Source organism: Neolamprologus multifasciatus, chromosome 12 (assembly GCF_963576455.1).
Source record: "Neolamprologus multifasciatus chromosome 12, fNeoMul1.2, whole genome shotgun sequence".
Classification (NCBI taxonomy): domain Eukaryota; kingdom Metazoa; phylum Chordata; class Actinopteri; order Cichliformes; family Cichlidae; genus Neolamprologus; species Neolamprologus multifasciatus.
The window spans coordinates 19,250,378-19,272,725 of record NC_140450.1 but is presented as its reverse complement, the minus strand read 5'-3'; the positions used below and the strand labels follow the sequence as shown (position 1 = coordinate 19,272,725).

At 39.5% G+C, this 22,348-nt stretch overlaps 1 protein-coding gene across 7 annotated transcripts; it reads left to right on the top strand.

Moving 5' to 3' along the window:
* The first annotated feature begins 17 nt into the window (after positions 1–17).
* Positions 18–21,796, top strand: mvk (mevalonate kinase). 7 transcript variants are annotated; one of them, XR_014877310.1, is made up of 12 exons: positions 18–412; positions 682–829; positions 1,336–1,480; positions 3,092–3,247; positions 3,669–3,772; positions 3,918–3,963; positions 4,104–4,194; positions 4,602–4,721; positions 6,567–6,720; positions 7,642–19,012; positions 19,089–19,128; positions 19,404–21,796. XR_014877310.1 is itself a non-coding variant. In XM_085180919.1 (10 exons), the coding sequence occupies exons 1-10, from the start codon at positions 335–337 to the stop codon at positions 7,791–7,793; spliced, it is 1,194 nt and encodes a 397-aa protein (XP_085037045.1). In that variant the 5' UTR covers positions 18–334; the 3' UTR covers positions 7,794–21,796. The 7 variants fall into 7 exon arrangements, 1 of the variants encoding a protein (XP_085037045.1); XR_014877309.1 differs by having other exon boundaries at positions 19,397–21,796; XR_014877307.1 differs by having other exon boundaries at positions 7,642–12,886; positions 13,814–21,796.
* Positions 21,797–22,348: the final 552 nt, after the last annotated feature.

Sequence of the window (22,348 nt, the reverse complement as noted above, 5' to 3'; positions counted from 1 at the left end):
GGGGAGTTGATTGGATACAGGAAATCCTCGCTCGTCCCTAGTCCAGTGTGTCAGGTCACGATTTAACGCTCAGATACTCGTGAAGAGAATGTAGTGTTGCTCCATGATTTTTTTTAAATCACAAAATTCATTTGTAAAGTTATTAACAGTCATTAATGTTCGCGTAAAGGACGGTGCTGTGTAACTAAGCTGTCTACGGCTTCTTGCCTGTTCAGCGGATTAACATTAGCTAAGCTAGCTGTTATTAATGCTGTCAGTGAAAAGTTGAACTGAGGCGATTGAGCTACGTAGATTTGGGCATATTTTGTGCTCTGCTCTGGAAGCTTTTACAGAAATGCAAGTGACGGACCTTTACGTGTCAGCTCCTGGAAAGGCGATCCTACACGGAGAGCATGCAGTCGTTCACGGAAAGGTAAGCTCTGAAGTGATAACATAATGACATTTAATGCACCAGTCAGCATCTTAGCAAAAAATATGACTAATTAAGATTTATCAAACAACCTGTCCAATTGCAAAAGTGTCATTTTATATTTTAATATTTACCCCATTATCATAAAGCTACAGCATGTCTTTGATGAAAAGGCACTAAATGAAGTTAATAACCAAAAATTTAAAAAAAGAGGAGATTTTATTTATTTATCTCTTTAACATTTTGCTTGTTCTAATGTTACTTCATGGCAGGTGGCTCTTGCTGTGAGCTTAAACTTGAGGACATATTTGCGATTGAAAGCCACTACTTTTGGCAAGGTTTGCATCAACCTGCCCAATATCGACACATTCCTCAGCTGGGACCTTTCACAACTGAAGCAGCTTGTTACTTACTTCCATGGTAAGATGCATCAGAGGTGCTCCTGCAAATTCTGTTTTTATTATATTGCGTGCAGTTCAAGCATCCTACAGTGAAATTTTAGTACTGAGACCAATTTTGGCCTAATGTTGGTGGTACAGCAGTATAGCCACTGTAACACCAGTTTGTGTCTAAATGGGAGACAAATTTGAAGTGTTTAGTGTGGAAAAAGTAGGAAAAAAGTGCAACTCATTTACTGTATTTCCCATAATTATTTCAGAATCATTGACGGTACTATAAACTCACCATCATCCAAAGCGATTAAATTTACGAGCTTCCGGGTCAGAAATATTTATCGAGTTTTTTTTGCAGCTGTAAATTTCCATTTACTGTCTTTTTATAATGTCAGCCTTTGGATGCGTCAACTAATGACAGTCTTAATTAACAGGTTTTTAAGTAATTTGCTAGATTAAACTATATGCTTTGGTTTTGTACAGTTACAGATCAAAGTGCATTGGTGTGATATACCTTTTAATTGATGTTATTAGGTAAGAGGGATGAGGTGCAACGCCTGGATGCTGAACTTGTGAGGAGACTGCGGGAATTTATTGGTGTAACCAATGGAAGCTTGGATACTTGCAGCATGGCCACCTTATCCTTCCTTTACCTCTACCTGTTGCTGTTTGGATCAGGGTGAGAGAGAGGACTTCTTCTCATCATTTGCACATCTGTAGCCATTTTTATCACAAAGGCATCAACAAATTGCAGGTGTATATATATAAATGTTCTCTCTATGCACATAGGAAAGTAATAACTCGTGCCTTTTTAAAAACCTGTAGTCAATCACTCACTGAACTCTTTAAAAAATATCGGTACTTCATTCTGAGACAGAGCGTTACAGTGTAAAATTTAACATTTTTTTTTAGAAGGAGCATTTTGTGCTGAGTAACAGGAAATCTGTTATCATGACTCTTGTGTACTTTTCTAGGAGTAGTGAAGGGGTTAAAGGTCATTTGTCTAAAGCAGTCAAAGTCTTTGATGTTTAGTATACAGGATAGTAATTATGTTATATTTCTGTTATAACATCTGGTAAAAAGTTTCATTTCTATATTAGCTCACAGGTTACACAAGTGTTAAAGGCAAACTCTCAAAAGTAAACACTCAAAAGAGAAGTCCAGTAAAAATGATGAAAGACTGCAGCTGTAAACTCATTGCCCAGAGGTGGTGCAACTGAAAATGGCTGCAGCTATTACTTTCTCCACCTACTGGTGATTCAGACAGTGTGCAGACAAATAATGACAAATGACAAAATGACTCTGTCTTGTTTAAACTCTACAGTCTTTCTGTGTGTGTGCGTGTGTGTGTGTTTGTGAGTGTGTCAGGGAGGGCTATTTATTGTGTGTACTATTGTATTCTGTGGTGTATAATAGTGGGGTTTCTTGCATTTCAGATTTTATTATTTGCCCAGTGATAACTCTGTTTATATTTAGATGTCCTTGTTAAAATGATATATACATTACAGTAGATTGTATTAGTTTTGGTCTTGTGCCCACTTGCAATAAATGTAGGAGCATGTTCATGCTCATAATTTTAAGTTCAGTTTCCAAACAAGTTACCAGTGAAGTAGATTAGGTTCAGGGAAAAGTTACTCTTCTTTAAAATGAAGATGCTAAAGGTACTGGTTGGATGTTAGTATTAACTGCTTCGGCAGCTGTTAACAGAAAAGATGCTGAGGAGCATTAAGCTGCAGATTGTTGGGAGGTTTAATCGGCGTTGACAAGGCGGTGGCATGTCTGAGAGAGGTGATGGGTTGTGACAGGATCCCCGCTAATGAGAGTCTGGCACTGAGCCAGTATGTGCCCTAGTGCCTGTATGCATTTTCCTCTAAAGAGAGAGAAGAGCTGGACATTTAGTTTACAGTATTCACCTCTGCCCAAAAGCAGCGTCCCTGATAGGCATTGACAGAAGTGTCAAGTTTCTGTTGAATGTAGTAGTGTACATGTGTGCTGTAAGAGTCACATGACTGTACAGAAGGCAATATCACATATTATGTACTTTACTTAATGAAGTAGACTCTCTATATTAAAAATGACTGATAGCTGATTGTAAATGAGAAGTAATCAGTAGGATTTTTAAATCTACAGTGATGCTCACAGGTTGTGTTCATTCTCATTTTGGGGATACAGTTGCAAATTTCTATTATCTGTAACAATTTTTTTACCGTTTCAGTGCATATACAGTCAAAAGTCATACATATACACAATTTAAATTCTATAAAAGCACTTTCTGTATTTGTTTTCTTAGTGAGCTGCCCAGTTTGACGCTGACTGTGTGGTCAGAGCTGCCGACTGGAGCAGGACTCGGGTCAAGTGCCGCCTACTCTGTGTGTTTAGCTGCAGCTCTGCTTTGCGCGAGTGGAGCCATCCCCCCTCCTCTCAAAGAGTGGGAACACACTGCCAGGTAATGTTCAGGCCTCCATCTCGAGCTCTGTATGCGGTAGCTGTCAGCTGCCGTTTTGTATAGGCGTCACGGCAGGGCTGCAAAAATGGGACAGCAAGCGTAAAATTTTAAATTACACATCACACAATGGAAATGGTGTCACACAGGCTTTTGGTTTGAAGTTGAAGGTGAGGCCTTAAATTATAACATTCAACTTGTTAAAAAGAAAAATTAAGGGATGGTTTTGGTCAACACCTCAACACAACTTGTATTGCAGTTCACAATACAAAAGATATTGCATTTTACACCAGTACTTTTAACATTTTCTGGCTAAATTTCCAGATTTCATAACAACTGCCTCTTTTTTTGAAAAACTGTCTCATATATAATCATTTTAGGATTTTGACACTTCTTCCTTTTATTTTGGTATGACTGGTGTCAGGTGGTGTCAGGAGGAACTGGAGCTAATCAACAGTTGGGCTTTCCAAGGGGAGATGATCATCCACGGTAATCCTTCAGGAGTGGACAATGCTGTAGGAACGTGGGGTGAGGCATTAAAATGTGTAGCTTGTTACACCTTCCTTCATTTTTGTACCGCACTCTTTCATGTACTCATCAAGAGTTTTGCACCATCATTGTTCATTGATATCTTATTATTGTGATTTTAATGATTCATCTTTGGTTTACGTAGGCGGCATGCTCAGATTCTTGGCTGGAAAGATAATACCGCTGAGCAGGTACTAAAGAAGGATTATTAATTAGATTTTATTTAAATGGTCAATTAACAAACTCATTGTCTGGACAAAATTAATACATCAGTAAAGCACCAGAATAATACGTCTGAATGAACCATCTGATCTGTCTGTTTTACTTCCAGGGTGCCGTTATTAAGAATCCTCCTCACTAACACTAAAGTACCACGAAGCACCAAGGTACTTGTTGCCAGGGTGAAGGACAAAATTAACAAGGTACTAAATGGTTTCTTCCTCCCCCGTGAGTTACTTGCCGACACTGTAATTAATATAATAGGCGGTGCTTTTGCTTGGCAGATACTCCTGCGTGTGGTGTTGAGTGCCTTCATAAAATATTAAAATTAAACTCTTAGCCGGCACCCCTGTGCGCTGTTGCCTTGGTGACACCAGCAGGTGTGCAGATTTCTGTCTGAGACAGAGAATTCGGCCTGAATGGTGTTGTGACAGTGTTGTGATCAAGCTAGAGCACAAGTCAAACCTGCCATCCCAGAATCTGTATTTGTATGCAGCTTATCCATCAGAAAACAGCCATTAAAAATAATATGTGTGTACAGATGTTATTGTATTGCACGGGTGATGTTGGAAAAGTTAATCTCTTTGGGTTTTGTATTCCCCTCCTGTAGTTTCCATCCATCATGGTACCTGTTCTTGACTCGGTTGATGCCATTTCCTGCACTTGTGAAAAGGTCCTCTCAGAGATGACCTGCGAGCCCATCACAGGAGAGCATTACAATATTCTAGAGGTACAAATATTAGTTGATTTTGTGAAGCAGTTTGCGTTATAAACATGTCATTAAATGTCATTGTTACTTCTTTTTGAAAGTCTGCTGCATCTAAAATAAATAATGTAATAGATGTATTGTGGAGTACTGTACAAAAGTCTTGAGCCACCCCTCATTTCTTTATATTTGGTTTCCACTTTATTTATTTATTTATTTTTTTTTAAGTGGTCTCCAGCAATCTAAGGAGCTTGGAAAGAAAAGCGTCTGGACTTCTTTAAGTTTCTTGAAGACGTTTCACCTCTTATTCGGGAAGCTTCTTCAGTTCTGAGTGCAACTGGTGGAGAGTACCAGATTTTTAAGCCCTATTGGGAGCATCACTAAGAGGGTCATGGATCCCCTTGTGATCCTCTGCCATATCACACGAGCCAAGGTGTGAAACGTCTTCAAGAAACTTAAAGAAGTCCAGACGCGTTTCTTTCCAAGGTCCTCAGACTATGATGACCTGGATGACTGACAAACTTCACAGACATATGGACTCCAGCAATATTTCTCCAGGCTTTCTGAAGTTCTTGAAAGAAGTTTTTTTTTGGACATTGGCTGCTTTTTCAGTCATTTCAGTCCAGTCCCTTTACCTGAAGTGTTTTTTGTTTGTTAAGCTACTTAACAGTGACCTATGAATCATTTAAACATAAAACGGCACCTAACTCAAGGGATAAACTAGTTTTGTCTACACATAATAGACAACTTAGCAAAGAAACAATTATAAATTATATCTTCAGGCACTTTGTTACTGGCAACTTCTCACAAAACATGTATTCCGATTTCTTTAGTTGAATTAGTACTGCAGACATAAAATAGTATTTTTGTACCAACAAAGTGTTTTTAAAAGAACTATTAGCTGAACACTTGTCATATCTTGGGGCAGTGTGTGTGTCCTTAAAAAAATTTGGGGAAAGTGAACAAGTGGAGGGCAAAAGAAGGAAAAAAAAAGATCCTCCATACAATACCATCTGGAAAGCATCTGATTGGTAACAGCATCACAATAATCCCAAACACACTGCCAGTGCAGTAAAAGCATACCTGGATAGAAAAACACATCAGTAGAGCATTATCAGTCATGGATTGGCCTCCTCAGAGCCCGGACCGCCACATTATTGAAGCAGTGTGGGATCATTTTGGCAGGGAACAGAACAAAAGGCAGCCAACATCCAAAGAAGAGCTTTGAATGTCCTTCAAGAAGCCCCAAAAACTTTTTCTGAAGACTACTTATAGAAAAGACAAGAAATCTTGCCTTAGAGAGTTTAGGCTGTGTTGAAGAATAAAGGTGGTTATACCAAGCATTGACTTTCAAGCTTGTTAGAATCATTCACTTTGTTTTGGCCTTAAATATTGTATTTTCATGTATGTTTGCACATTTCAGTAAATCTCTCCACCAATTTCTCAAAATGTTAAGAATGAGGGGCGACACAAGACTTTTGCACAGAGCTGTATAATGTATAGTAACTAAGAAATATACTGTATACTTGAGACAAAGCTGACTTTGATCTTTGAGGTGATCAGAGAAGGGGTGCTAGTTGTGCAAAGTTATCACTTTGTTTTCCAAAATAACTTCCTGGCTACAGTCAAGACCATGTTAGACCACATTAGCAGGTTAGCCAAATAGTATTTACACTTCGGCATGATACAGTTGCTAGCTACGCAAGTGTAGGCTAGCTGTCTAACCTAGGTAGACAAAAGTTAGTGCACATTAGCTAGTGTTGTTAACTGTTGTAGCATAGTGCTGTTTTGAAAATGTCTAAACCACACAGCTGATTTTCTCCCAGTAGCATGTATGAATTAACAACAGCTGTGTGATACCTTTTAAAGGAACTCATTGATATCAACCAGCACCATCTGAATGTGATGGGGGTGGGGCACCCTGCCCTGGACAGACTTTGCCAGGTCACACTGGCCAAAGGGCTCCACAGCAAGCTAACAGGTGCAGGGGGAGGAGGCTGTGGCATCACGCTTCTGAGACCAGGTGCTTTTTATTGTGCATTTTTAAATGATTATGTGAAGAGTAATTTATTTTAAAGGAATGTACTTTATCTACTGTTATAAGTACCTTTGCAGTTTAGATGACTAATCTAAATCATAATTCAAAATAATCATTCATTTTTTCCACATCCTTCAGCTGATTGGTCTTCAGTCTTGTAATGAATTAATTTTGATGAGGAATGTTTGAAGAGCTAAACTGTCAGGCTCCTGCTGACAGCAAGTTTTTGTTTTTAGTTTTTTCTCTAATTCTCCCTCACTCTCATATTAACGATTTGAGTGGCAGAAAATGATGAGCAGGCTGTGCAAGAGAACGTCTTTGGTATGCAAGTATTACTGTGCAATTGGTTCTAAGAAAACTTTGTATCATCCTCTCTTTGACAAAGCAAACAAGCAGAGAACCTGCAAGTTCAGCCTTTGTTTATGCCTGCAGCCTGTAACATACTGAATTTTAACAAGTCTTAACCACACCAAATAGATTTCCAAAGGCTTTTTTATTTGTTTTCTCAGCAAATGTTTCTGACTGAGGGAATTTCCAAGTAGATTGTTTCATATCTGTCTAGTCTACATGCTCTCAGAGGGTTTTTATAGCGCAGCTCTTTAAGTTAAGGAAGCGAGGATTAAGTTATTTTATCTTTGTGTTTTAAAGCTGCTCTTGAATGTGAAGCTTTACATTTTCATCTGAGTCTGTGTGGTTACTGTGAGTATTACTATGCAGCTGCATCCTTACTGTTGAGATGATGTCAAGCCTTGTTTTGGACCATTTCCTTTGCAAACAGCAGCAGATGTTTGGTACAGTCTCACAGAGCACACCAAGTCTGCCTAAGCTTATTAACTGAAGTGACTTATTTTTATCCCTGTCTTGACCTTGTCTTATATTACCTGTTATAACTGGCTTGTTTTATAGAAACCGACTCCCTGATGGTCCAGAGTACAGTGCAGGAGTTGAAAGACTGTGGCTTTGACTGCTGGGAAACAAGCATTGGTGGGCCAGGTGTCCAGCAGCATTCGGCCATTTCTGTTAAGGAGGAAATTCTGGAGATTTTAAATCACTACTAAGACTCATCCGTGGCAGTGTCTGCGAAGGAGGACAGATGTAATAGTGGGCTTTTTATTATCTCAAGACCTGAGGTATACTGAACTAATAAAGGAGGCCGAATGGACCAAGGAGCATTTCAATCTGGGCAGGGTGGGGTGGGATGGAGCGGTCTAATCTCTCTTAAATCTGTGACAATTTAACTATGTTGTGTTTTGGGTAACACTTCTTATTCAGTGAAAATGTACTCACGGTTTACGAGCCTGTGCACTGACATCTAAGTCCAGTAGGTGGCATCAGAGTTGCACAAATGCTTCTTTATGGAAGGAGAGTTGCAGAAGACGGCACTCATAAAATTGACTGACAGGGAAGTGAAACACTGGCAGGATTAAGTTATATTTTCTTCCAAATGCTTAAAGCAGTAGGGGTCAGTATATTTTAGTACATTAAAAGATCACCAATCCTGAAATACTCCTCCTCTAATACAATGTTGTTGTGATGACGATGAGACATTATTTAACAAGAACAAAGTCAAACTCAACAGATTTCACTCTCATGAAATATTTAAAAATGATGCAAACCATTTAAAAACCTCTGAATCCCATCATGCACTGCTGCATTGCTCTGAAATTCTGGTGTGCTAAAATGTATTCTAGTTATGCTAAAACCAAAGAATTTGATGTGATTTCAGTTGTTTCCTTGTTGAGAGCGTCTATAATTTCTCCAGCACTTTGGTAAAATGTCACTATTTTATGCTCTGTTAGTTTTTGCAGTGAAAGGGTAACTGGCTGTGTTGTTTTGCTAATACAGAATGGGGAAAGAGGGAAAGCAGGAGTGTGTGACTTTCTCTGGAGCCTCTGGATTAGCGCTACTATAATGTGAATCAATGACGAGTGTCCTTCTGAGTCACACGTTTGTGCTGACATGCAAACACACACACACACGCAAACACACACACACGCAAACACACACACACACACACACACACACACACACACACAAGCCAGCTTTCCCAAATTCTTCTCCACCTCATCGCTCCCTTGAAAGCATTACAGAGTATTCTGCAAATGTCGCAGATGGAGAAGACGGATCTGTTTAGAATTTTACTGATTTGGGGAAAAGGTCATTGGGGGATTCAGTTGAGTTTGAATATCTATTCCATTTTCTGCTTTTTTTTTGTAAATGTCACAAAGATTGAGTAGTACAAATCTGGCACCGTGCGTGAATATACGACATTTGTCACCCTCCCTCCTTTTTCTGCCTGGCGCCCCCTCTGTCCTCTTGAATTGTGTCATCTTTGTCAGGGCAGCCCCCCGTCAGCGTGCCGCACAGTTGCCCCTAACCCCTGCTGGAATTTAATTACCACTGCGCTTTTCAATTGAAATGGCATTGACGAGGAGGGGAGGGGGACAAGAGCGAGACAACGGAGCCAGTTTTATTTGAAGCCCCTCTCTTTCTTTTCTGTCTTATTCTCTTTCGCTCCTTTTAGCCCTGCAAGGCACAGATGGTATTTTTTTTTTTATATCAGTGTCAGCGCCTGCTTCTTTCTGCTCTGATGAATAGAATCTAAGGAGCAGGCCTAAGATGATTTCAGATAACAGAGGGAGTGAGGAAGGGGGTCAAGGATAGAGGGAGAATGTCAAAATTAGAGAGATACAGTAGAAAAAACGTGCGCTGTCCCCGCAGCGAGGAGCGAGATGTACAAACCATTTAACATTTAACATTTCGAGGGGTTTTAGGGAGTTTTGTCTGTGTGGATCAATGTGATAGAATCTGGGATGAATAATTCATTCTGTCCAAGCAGGAGGAATAAAATGCTAAATGTGAATTTGCTGAGTGGTCATGCACACTGTGGCACATTCCCTCTGGTCCCCGGTCGACTGGTGAAATGCTTGTCAGGAGCCATTAAGTTTGAATACAGAATTAGACCTGACTGACAAGATATCATGTTGATGTCTACTGGTTTTGCCAATGGGGATTTAGTGTATGACTTCCCACAGCGAACGTCTGCATTTGCATATATAGGCTTTTGGATCACAGTTTGTTACTGGGTTGTTATTATGGGAAACGTCTTGTACTGATTGAATTATATGTCTTCATATCTTTAAAAGAGGATGTGGAATTGGCACACAGCAGGAAATATCTGCGCAACCCTCCTCTGCCCAGCATTCAAATGAACACAATGACAGAGGCAGAATCAACATCATGATGATCCTCTCTGTCACGATGAGCTGCACGACCCTCCTGGGGGTGTTTGCCCTTTTACTAAGTCGAGGTCGGTGGCCGGTGTTCTCAGCAGGGGTCCGATTAAGGCAGCATGGTGCGGGAGGGCCGTCGAAGATCTCGAAGGATTCAGGTTTACATTCACCAATATGTCAAGAACTGCTTTTAGTTCTTGCTCTTTGATTAAATGATTAACTTTTTCAAAAAGCATGATGAACAACTAAAACAGTTTTTTCATTATTGATAAAGTAACCCAGTGCATAATTAAAAACACTTTGGTTGCTACAGTGTTAATCGGTCTGCTATGACTTAGTGTGAGTGTGCTCACTTTGAGTCTGGTCTGCTTGTGCTTTGTGACAGTTTTAGCATTTAATCATCATCCAGTGGTTGTGACTTGAGCAGACAAACCAGAGTTACTCATTGTTTTAGGATTTGCAAATACTTCTGTCCTGTGAACGCTTGGTGGTGGAGGAAGTTTTGGTTTGTTTATTAAAATTATCTTCAGGGGTCTGAAGGATGAAAATTATTCTACTCAACCAAACAAAAAACAAATAAATGTGAGGCTAAACCAAAAACAAATAAATGTGAGTGTTACACAAGGTTATCTCCTTGTGTAACACTGCTAGCTTTCTTATGTTTAGAGCACTCCCTTGAAATCCCATTGTGCCTTTTTGACTTCATCATGGGCTTCAAACTTGTGCAAAGAGCAAACATCCTTCTCATACCCAAGCTTCATGCCAAGGATAATCAGTGGTGACAAGAGCTTGTGGCTCTCCAGCTATGACCCAGAGACCAAATAGCGGTTTTCAGAGGAACTGTCCAGTTTTCTAGCCTGAAGGTGGTATATTGGGTCAGGAGCATGCTTGTAATTTTCTTCAACCTTCACAGGGTTGTGCACCTTGAATTCATCACCCAGGGCCATACTGTCATCACTGAGTCCTACTGTAATGTCCCGAGGCTTCTGAGGGAGAACATTGAGCACAAAAGACCTAAACTGTGTTGTATGCCATCATGTGCCAGTCAGGCATTTAAGGCCAAACCACCTTGCTTACTCGCCAGATTTGTCTTCCATCACAAAATAAAATTGGACACACAAGTGGTCAAGAAGCAGCACAAATGGAGAAGGAGCAGTGCAGCATTTTATAAAGTGAAGGTGGTGGCATAAAGATTTTATATCAGGTAGGTTTTTTTAAAAAAAAAATTATTTTGGTGGTACAGCTAAAACTTTTTAAGTAAGTAAGTAAGTAAAGTTTATTTATATAGCACCTTTCACAGACATATGTCACAAAGTGCTTTACAAGGTAAAAACATAATACAGTCATAAAATACACCATGAAAACCCTGGTCTAATTAAAAGCTTTTTGAAATAAAAATGTCTTTAGCTGCTTTTTGAAGGTTTCCACTGAGTCCAAACCCCGTAGAAATAGGGGAAGTGCATTCCACGATCTGGGTGCAACAGCTTGGAAAGATCGGTCCCCTCGGGTTTTAAAACGAGTGTGGGGGACCACTAAAAAAAAGTTAAAACTAGAATTTTAAAATGGAACCTGAATCTGATTGGTAGCCAGTGCAGCGACTTTAAAACAGGGGTCATATGAGCACCCTTGTTTGAGCAGGTCAGTAGCGTAGCTGCAGAGTTTTGAACAACCTGTAGGCGGGCTAGCCCTTTCATGTTTAGACAAGTAAACAGGCTGTTACAGTAGTCAAGTCTTGTAGAGATAAAAGCATGTATTATCATCTCGAGTTCACTTGTTGACACGATGGATCTAAGTTTAGAAATGTTCCTCAAGTGAAAAAAGCAGGTTCTTACTGTCTGATTTAAATGTCCCTCCAAAGAAAAAGCTTCATCAAAATGACACCCAAGTTTCTAAGGTTATGTTTCTGTAAGGAACCTAAGTCACCCAGTCGCCGTTTAATATCAGGTATTGCACTGCCTGGTGCAATAATCAAAGTTTCTGTTTTGGCCGGGTTTAGCTGTAAGCAATTATTGTTCAACCATTGTTTAATGTTGGTTAAACAGTCAATCAGATTGGAGAGCTTTTGAGCTTCAGCAGGCTTAAAAGAATAATATAGCTGAATATCGTCAGCAAAAAGATGATAAGATACTTCAGGAAACTGCTGTATTATCTGACTTAAAGGAAGAATGTATATTAAAAACAGAATAGGTCCCAGCACAGAGCCCTGAGGAACTCCACACAACAACTCTGTAGATTCCGACATGATCTGGTTTGCAGACACACTAAAACTTCTTTCAGATATATAAGATGAAAACCAGTCTAGAACAGAGCCAGGCATCCCAACCAGGTCTCTCAGTCTGTTTATCAGGATGGTATGGTTGACTGTATCAAAGGCTGAGGTGAGGTCTAACAAGACTAGGACTGTGTATTCTCCGGAGTCTGCTGACATCATAATATCATTAGTAACTTTCAGTAGTGCTGTCTCAGTGGAATGCAATTTACGGAACCCAGATTGAAAACGGTCATGGATGTTATATTTCTCCAAGTATGCCGTAAGGTGGACAGCTACTGCCTTCTCAAGGAGTTTTGACATAAATAGGAGTTTGGAGATAGGTCTTAAATTTTGAAGTAGTGTTGGGTCCAGGTTGGGTTTTTTGAGCCTTGGTTCCACAATGGCATGTTTAAAAAAAGCTGGGGAACACCCCAGTCTGAAGAGAAACATTAAAAAGGTTCAGAACCCAAGGACTAATGATGTCAAAGGCATTAATAAAAAATTAGTGGGGATAATGTCTGAGGGGCTTGAGGACGGCTTCATTTTGTCAACCAGGGCTGCTATTTCATTATATGTTACAGTTATAAAAGTCGACCAGGAGTACAAGAAAGCTTTAGGGAGATTTTAGCATTGATGTCGTTAATCTTATCAACAAAAAATCGGAGGAGTTTATTACTATCACACCCCATCTGCAGACCAATGCTTTATGTTAGCATGCTAACATGGTCATGCTAATTCTAATATTACAATATTCACTGTCATAGTTTAGCATGCTAAAAAATGCTAGTCAATGTTAATCGCAGCTAAAATTTCACTGAATGAAAAGTTAAAGTAAATATCTGCTCTAAGGTATTGAAATTCAATATTTTTTAACTAAAACTAAAACTCTGGAAACCTTTAATATCTGTTAAAAATGTAAATTATTTATAGTTTTAACCTCCTGGACCTGGTGTCCACATATGTGGATATCACATTTTGGGTTGTCTAGACGAAAATACTAAATTTTGCTCTACAAGAACTTATATCCACTTACAAGGACATTATACTGCCACTGTTCTATCAAAATTTAAAACGGATGTCCTCATATGTGGATCTTATTTTTCTCAGAAATAAAAATCAGGTTAAAAAAACAAAACAATTTTGCTGCAACATTTGGATGGTAGGGTCAGAATTTGGGGTAAACAACATGAAAGCATGTGTCCATGATTTCATGGGATATTGTCTTGGCGCACCGTGTCCCCTTATTATCAGTAGTGCATCATCTAAACATCACAGACTACCTGAATATTGTTGCTCTCTTAATGACCACAGTGTACCCATCTTCTGATGACCTGCTTCCACCAGGATAACTCACTATGACACAAAGCTCAGATCATCTCAAACTGTTTTTTTTTTAACATGACAGTGAGTTGCACTGTACTCAAATGACCTCTACAGTCACCAGATCTCAATCCAATAGTGCACCTTTGGGATGTGGTGGATGTGGCAACCACTAAATTTGCAGCAATTGTGTGATGCTTTCATGCCTAATTATCAGTTCTGAAAGCAACAGGGGGTCCAAGCTGGTGTTATTAAGGCGTATGGGCCGTCTGAGGAGTATATATTGCATTATGTTGAGATTTTAGCCTGTAATGGAAGAACTGTACAGAGGAGGAACACTAAGTTAACATATAGGCCTGTTTTGAAACAGAGTCAATATAAAGCTAAAGCTATGCATGTCACTGTAAATCCTACATGTGTTTGTGCAAATTAATCACATTAAAACAGTTTTTATAATAAAACAAATAGCAGCCTAAACTAGCAGCTAGAAAGAAATAAAAATGAAATTTTTACAGTGTTTTCATCCACAACTTTTATTTTTGGGCATTTGGAATCCATAGTTACAAAATACTATTTTTAAAAATATGCTGATATAATATATGTATATATCATGTGTATACACACACAGACACACATATATTCCCCAACCTCCAGACTTGTAATCCCCTTTTAAACTGGCCTTAACACAGACAGTAATATTTCAAAAGAAGTTTCCACCTGGAGGATCTGTTTGGTCTAGAACGAGGCTTCTTTCATGCCTATGAAATGGCTCCACAGCTACAGACCGGCTTGAGCTGTTTTACTGTGAACATCTGAAGCACATGACGCAAAGCAGCTCCAGTCCACGTCTCAGTTTCCATCATGGAATTGTATCATGTTGTAGTATTGATCCTGTAATTGATCCTGTGAAGTCGAGGGCACCTGTACATACTCTGTCATCCCTCAGTGCCAGGAGCGCTCTTGTTTAATTGCAGGCTAAGGCGCTGGTTTTTCATGTTGCCTTTGAAAAGCCTCATTGATTTTTATACCACCCTTCATCCTTGCTGTGCTCCGTTTTAAGAGCAAATCCCTGGTGTCGAAGTTGCCGTGAATGTAAAAGTATGAAATCTGTCAGCGCTTTTCACAAGGCTTCCAGGTGTTATCCAGACACGTTAACACTCGTGTTTAAAAAAAGAGTTGGCTTTCTTTCTTTTCTTTTTTCTTTTTTACAATTTTAAACGGAAGAAGGAAGAATAGAAGCTGTGTTACATGCTACTCTGGTTCATATGGGGCCAGATGAATGTGAGCTTGTAAGACTTGTAAGCTCAAGGTTTGTAACTTTGCGCCTGTTTCTGTTGCTTGAATTAAAAAAAAAAGAGTCACACCCAAGTAAAGATATGTTGAATTAGTTTAATTATTTTTACTTCTTTGATGAGAGTGCATGTAGGGCTGTTGCACCAGAAAGCATTCTACTTTAAGAGTTCATTGCATTAATTCATGAAATAATCTGAATCCAATAATCCAAACAGGAATGGGTTTTTTGTCAGGCTTTTAACTGCGGCTTAGATACTGGCACAGAAATATATTCAGTACATGAGGGTCTATATAGAACAAAAACATCCTAAATGAAATTTGATTTGCATTAATTTGAGAAGCAGCTTATCTAACATTCATACTTTGAACTTGCTTTGAATTCGAAATAGGTTCTCATCATTTCCCTGGGATTGCAGCCAATTTATTGGATTCAGGTTTTTTTTCCTCAGAGGCTCAGGGAGGCGGATGATCTCAAAATGTTATCACATGACACCATGTGATTGATGGACCATTAAAACGTCAGCCAGATGTACTTAAAACCACAGCTTTTAGGTTGATAAATCATGGCACAAATGGATACATAAAGCTGTTAGAAACAAATATTCCCATCTAGAGCTATCTGCAGTCAGATGGTAATGGATGTTCTATCTGATGGTTTGTCTGTCTCGCTGTATGTTTCTTTCTTCGCATTTTCCCTCTCGCCATGTATCTCTGGACTGCTGCAGTCATGTAATTACAATGGGCCAGGTAGGAGTGTTCATATTTCATCTGCTGCATTCACGATAACATCTAATAATCCGAAAGCGTTGCAAAATTGGTATCGCGTTGCTCATGCATTATGAATGAGTCACTGATTGCTTTTTTGCATAGATTAGCAATCATTTCACAGAAATCTTTCTTATAAAAATGTGCCAGGAGGGTTCTATCGCTTTTTCTGAAGAGTTGAGTTGCCACATCCCGCTCCTTTTTTAAGATCAGGTGATACCACTTCTCCCCCTTGCCCCACTGCTTCTTCTCTTGCTCTCTGATTTATTTCTCTATGCATATCATCATGGGGGGGATAAGTGTAATTTTCAGCCCACTTTGCAACTGATTGCTCACTTAGTGAATATATTCAGCATCTGCAGTGTCATTGTGTTTGGAACCAAGTGGCTAAGTACCAATGAGATTCTTTGGCATCAAAGTAAACATTTGCAGACTCTAAGAAGTAAGAAGCAACTCTTCAGAGCTCAGATTGTGTGCCCTAAAAATGGATTTCTGTGACTTTTGGTTGTACTCACTTGTGACCACAAACTGGCATCGCACATTTTGGGTTGTAAGGTCTAGTGGTTAGGAAAATAGGCTGAGAACCACATCCCAGTGCAAAGTCCCAGGTAAGGTTTACATAGTACTTTTGTTTCCTGTCAGGCAAATAACCTGTTCCACAGTCCCAATGATCTGCGTCATCTAGTGAAATGTCAAGTCATATTTATTTCACAGAGCACTTAAAGAGAGTGTTAGAACCAAGATGAAAAATGTCACACTTCTTAAAAAGAACTCTGCATGAAATTGTTTCAATACATAAAAGCAGTTTGAATTAAAACTGAATTTGTTCTTGTTGCAAACTGAATTACGACAAGAGTGCCAACAGTGTGAGTCTGTGGTGAGGTGTACCATGTATGGACGCCTGAGCTCATAACCTCTGGCCTTTGCCCCCTTCCCCCAGATGGGCAGACTCTCAGCCAAGGCCCTGTGGACATTGGTGCCCTCTGCTTGACAGCCCGTCACTGTGCTATAGTGGTGATTTTTTTTTTCTGCAGGAGATGGTGTCTGATTGGGAGCAGTGTGTGAATAGCCCTGTCACACTCGATAAGCCAGCAAGACGACCTGTGACGGGGACATATGGCATGTTTGACAGGGAGAGAGGGTGCGAATCGCACTGAATGATAAAATGGTGTTTTTCCCCCTTCGGCAATGTCATGCTTTCAGGCAAGCGTGTGGACCATCGCTCACTCAAGCGACTGACTCCAGCCTCCTTGTGACATCTCCTTCAAGGTCCTGAGTTTCTCTGCCTTGCGCCTGGCCAATTCTGACACTGCAAGCCTTTGCTGCTCGCAGCTGCTCGGTTAGCTTGTCGATGTGGGAAACATAATTGGATATCAGTTTAGTTTAGCGATGCACACTGGGAAATTCATCTTAAGAGCCTGTTCGTCAGTGCTCCTCTTAAAGCTCTCTGGCAGTGCAGCCCTTCATCTTGTCGCTTCTCAGCCTGTCACACGCCTCACACTGTTGATTAATACACACCGGTCTCATCAGACGACTCTAATTGATGGGTTCAGCCTCCTCAGGACCCTGATTTATTTAAAGGGCCATGAACACCGAAGAAAGAGAACGGAGGAAGGAGACAAGCAGGCTTGGATTTAAGTGTGTCGGGGAAATTATTGAGTTGAACTGCACGCCTCTCATCCTTACTGTCAGCCGGGTCTTGACTTCAGCTGTTGCAGCCTCAACTCCTATCCTGTCAAGTGTCACATTGTCAGTGTTTGTGGCCGTGACAGACAGCCCAGGTGTCACACTCAGGCTTCAGTGCACCATCAGGGACCTCTGCTCTGGTCCCCAGTGGCTCACAGTCAGAGAGACAGCACAGTCCAATAACCCCTCTCAAACCCAGCATGCCTTGCTCCCTGGGGAGTCCCCTGTGGAGTTTACTCTCTGTCCATTGGGCCAGAACTTAGAAATTCTGCCAATGGACACATAATCCTGCTTTCACTCTGAATGCTAATTATAACACTCCAACTGCTACAGTGCTACTTCTGCCTTTATAGTGACTTTTTCTTCTGCCTTTTTTCCCTCTAAGAATTAGGGCACGTTCCTAAATTCATTGGCTGCTGCTGAACAGGGGACAGAAGGTTGGTATAGGCTGATCTTATCTTATAATGAGGATAATTTGGAAGAGAACTCTAATTGTGATTCAATCTCAGTGGGTGAACTTGTTTAAAGCCTTTACACAGATCAACATTTTATATTAACATATTGTGAACGCGGAAAGAACTGCAAAGAGCCCATAGAAAACATCACCACTGGTACTCTGCAAAACTTTGTAGCATCTTGTAGTCTTACAAGGGACACGTTGTTTTCTCACTTTAATCTGGTGCTGTTTTGACTCCAGTATCTAACAGTTTATTGACAAAATAGGATGTAAAGATTATGAAATATGGGATTTATATTGCTTGGAGGACATAGGACTCAAAATGAATGCTAATGTGACTGCAGGTCTAGTAAATGTGTAATTCTAACAAGTTCACTATATCGACTTGAGAGGTGATAATATGCCAGTGTTGTGCTCACAGTCCATTTCTATAAATATAAGTGGTTGGTAGGTAATTGGTAGGTTCAGGCATTAAATTTGCCACAAGGTTTATTGAAAAGTACCTGATGCCAATTAGTGACATATTTTAAAAGACAAGCAACTTTTTAATATATATATATACAGTCAAAACTTTCATTTTGTAACTTGAGCTTTGATAAAAACCTGATTTCTGTCTTTAGGTATGCTGTGCTCTTGAATGAATTTTCCAGCACATGCCGCAGATTGACTTGGGATTTAGAGAATTTGAAGGCCAGTCAACATTTTTTAAATCCCTAGAACAATTTCTGAACATTTTTATTTTATTTTTGTAACAGTTTGACAGGATGCATTATTCTGCTGAAAGAGGACACTGCCTTCAGATGTGGTCTCAACCAAGTGTTTAGGTAGGCAGTATGTCAAAGTAATATGCATATAAATGCAGGGACTCAAGGTTTCTGAGTCAAACATTGCCAAGAGCTTGCCTTCTTTCCATAGTTTCTCCTGCTGCCATCTCCCTGAGGTAAATGACCCACATACACACATGGCTATAAAGAAAAAAAAAGGTGATTCATCAGACCAAGCCAACTTCTTCTATTACTCTGTGGTTTAGTTCTGATGCTAACTTGCCCATCATTTCCACTTTATGTGGCAGATAGTTGTCGTCATGGGCACTATTGTGGTTTGGAGATATGTAGCGCCATACTCAGTAGCTTAGTGCACTGTGTGCTCTGACACTTTCCCATCTTAGCCTGTGTTTTTCAGCTGGATAACATGATCAGCTGACTCCACAGTTCTAAAACATTTAATAGTTAACCTCTGGATATTGGGAACACGTGATCTGCTGTTTTAGAGGTAATAACTCTGACATTGTCAAAGTTGCTCAAACCCTTTTGCTTCCCCACTTTAATTGATCTTTTTCTGCTTTCAGTTTATTGGCTTCAGGAACAAACTGTTTACTTGCTTACAAGGTAATCAATGTTATTTACTTCATGTTTCAGTGATTTTTATATTGGTTTCAATCAGAAGGTAAATGGCCCAGTTTATAAGGTAGTTTAAATTATTGCTTCCTCGGTGTGCTGCTGCAATAAAATGCTGCTTGCCCAGACTGGATCTTTGACCTTTTGTATAAAATTTTATGAATCATTTCATTCTGTTAAACATTTTGTGTGAAATGATGTTATAATTAATGTTTAAATTCTTCATTCTTCTTCTTCTTCTTTTTATTGTTTTTGTGAGGTCACAGCATCCATCAGTCACCGAAAAACAATACATTTATTATCCTATTCTTCAGCATGTTTTTCTCTCAGGTATGTTTTGTGTTTGTCATGTTGAAAAATAAAGCTATTGCCAATCAGATGCTTTTCAGATTATATTGCATAGTGGATCAAAATCTGTCTGTACTTTTCTTCATTCATAATTCCTTAAATTATGACAAGATCAACACCACTGACTGAAATGCAGCTCCAAACGTGACAAAGCCTCCACTGTGTTTTATAGACGACTGCAGACACTCACTGTTACACCTCTCTCCTGACCGTCTCCATACACACTGACGAAGATTTTCAGTTTGAAATGCTTCAGCCTCTGTTTCCCTTTATTAAAGACTGCTTGTCCCTAACAGTAAATGGATCAACTGCAGGGCCAGATTCATTAATGACATGACTTTTAGACACTGTTCACCTGGTGTAGATAGTTTTTTTCTTCTTCTATTGTCCAGCCAAAATATGCCAAGCTCTTTGTTAACCTAATTTTTCGTGCAAAAATATTATTTTATGTCTGTCAAACTGTGTTATCTTTGGCAGTTTTCATTGATTCAACTAAAGAAATGGAAACAAATTATATATTTTGAAATAGCCTGCTTGTAACAAAATATCTAAAGATACAATTTAAACTTAGTTCTTTGTTAAATTGTAACAAACACCAATTTTTCTCTTGAGTTAGGTGCCTTTTTTAAAAATATATAATTTGAGGATTCACAGGTCAGATTTGGTGGCTTTACAAAAAACCCTTTCTGCAAAAATGGTCAGTTAGAAGGACTGGAGTGAAAATATGTGAAACAAACCTGGAGACCACAATTACAAGAAAGTCTGCCCCCTTGAAAGCAGAACATAAAGGAATGGTGGCCTTTGTGATTTATCGTATAAGAGAAAGCAGTCACGATTTTGGCCACGGATATCACTAGCTGTTGTTGCATCTTAATTTGAACTTTTTATTATTCAGTTAATTATTGCAATAATAATTTATTTTGTTTACTACTTTTTTTTTTTAATTAAATCAACATTTCTTTTATTTTAAGTAAGTAGTGAAACTCTGAAGCGAAACGACTCTGGCTCCCTTTCCACATTTCACATGTTTATTGGTGTTGTATAAATCAGTTTGGCTTTCGTTTCTTGCATAGCCATAAATTTTCTTGACAATTTTCCATTTCTCAGAATTGCTGTCCATGCCTGTGTTAACCTCGTGTGACAGTTTCTGTTCCACTGGACACAGTTTCAAGCTGAGCAGAGATAAGCCAGGACCTTCACTCATTGACCCTGCATCTAATTTTTTTGTTCTGGATTCCATCAATAAGGCTTGAGTGACAAGCTATCCTCTCGTTCAGCCACTATGCCGAATGCTAAATCGGACTTGGCCTTGCAGCGAGAGATGACCTCAGTGATATGATAGTCCTGCTGCACTGCCATCAGGAGACAAGAGGGGGTCTTTATCATACGCTTCACATTAGTAGTGTGCCATCTCTGTGTGGTGATTGTTTGTTAATCAGCAGTTAGGGCCCTTGGTAGTAAGAGAAACTTTTGTCAAGCAGCCATTTTAAGGATTTGGTCATAGATTTTTGTGCATTTCCCAAGAAGATTATAGGGATAGCTGGCACTACAACAATATTCATAAATATGCATCGAGCTTTGTGGAACACTAGAAACACAAAAGTGGCAATTTTGCATGATTGCATTCACTTACAGGAGGATAATATTGTGGGCGAAGCAATTTTAAAGAAATGCGAAATAAATCAACTCTTAACATAGCCAACCAAATCTGGGACTGCTGTGAAAGGGAGGATTTCTCAAGGATAAGAAACCAACAAACAAGACACTTTTGATGCAGCAAATAAAGCAGTTTAACTCAACGAGGATGGTTATCAGTGTGGAAGATGTTTCTTTTAGTCAGCATGATTAGCTTTACTTAGATGTTTTTGAATAATTTAATAATTTGAAAATTATTACTGTTAGGGAATTTGCAGATTCCCCTTTTGAGTGGAATTCCCCCCCCCCCCCCCCCCAGCTTTTATGCAAGAAACTATAAATTGTTTTGAGTACTAGATGTCTACAGGAGAGTGTAATACAGTCACAAAACTGAACACATGTACATATGGAGTCAAAACGATGAGTATTGAGAAAAAGGGCTCCAGAAATGGGCCCCTCTGCTTTACGACCCTGCCAAAATCTATTGTAAAACGCTAAGGTGTTTGTATTTGAAGTATTTTTCTCTGGTGTATAAACATGTAATATTTTCAAGGATGGGTGTGGTATTCATTGGCACTGCAGTTCATGTCATCATATCACAAGATAGTCTCGTGTAGTTGTTGTATTTCTCATTAGATGTGTAATGGAAAGTAAAAGAGAGAGAGAGAGAGAGAGAGAGAGAGAGAGAGAGAGAGAGAAAAGAAAGAAAGAAAGAAATCGCTACCATTGAGGATGAACAGTGAAGTATTTAGACCTCATCTGTAGTCATGAGGGCATCAGCACTGATGAGCGTGGTCAGGGTCACAGCACTTAACTCTCCAAAGGAGGACCAGTGCTTGTAATCACATAATAACGTATGATCTCTCATTCAAGTGGAGTTGACATTCAGCAAATGCAAATTATTCCACGGACTGTGTAGCTCTGAGAGTTCTGGTCTTTGTATGCTTGTTATAAGGTACATTCGCATTATGCAAAGCATGCCAAATGTGGGCTGTTATGCTTAAGCTGGAAGAATAATTGATAATCTATTGACTATTATTTTTAGCACAGCATGTGGACTGTTATGCTGCAGTAAATGTTCAATTTGCATGTGTTCTGCAGCTCAGAAATTGAACCCTGGGGGATCATGCAGGAGCTGTAGCCCCTCTGTGTGCTGCCTCTCCCCCTCCGTAATTAAGAACAACATTTTGTGTTAGATTATAGGGAGACCCATCGTGCCATTGAACTG

What these genes read in the sequence shown, in the direction of transcription:
- mvk (XM_085180919.1), top strand. Translation starts at nt 335, where the DNA reads ATGCAAGTGACGGACCTTTACGTGTCAGCTCCTGGAAAGGCGATCCTA. An exon ending in CTGTTGCTGTTTGGATCAGG is followed by an intron (nt 1,481 to 3,091) that starts GTGAGAGAGAGG and finishes TTGTTTTCTTAG; the next exon opens with TGAGCTGCCCAGTTTGACGC. An exon ending in CATCACGCTTCTGAGACCAG is followed by an intron (nt 6,721 to 7,641) that starts GTGCTTTTTATT and finishes CTTGTTTTATAG; the next exon opens with AAACCGACTCCCTGATGGTC.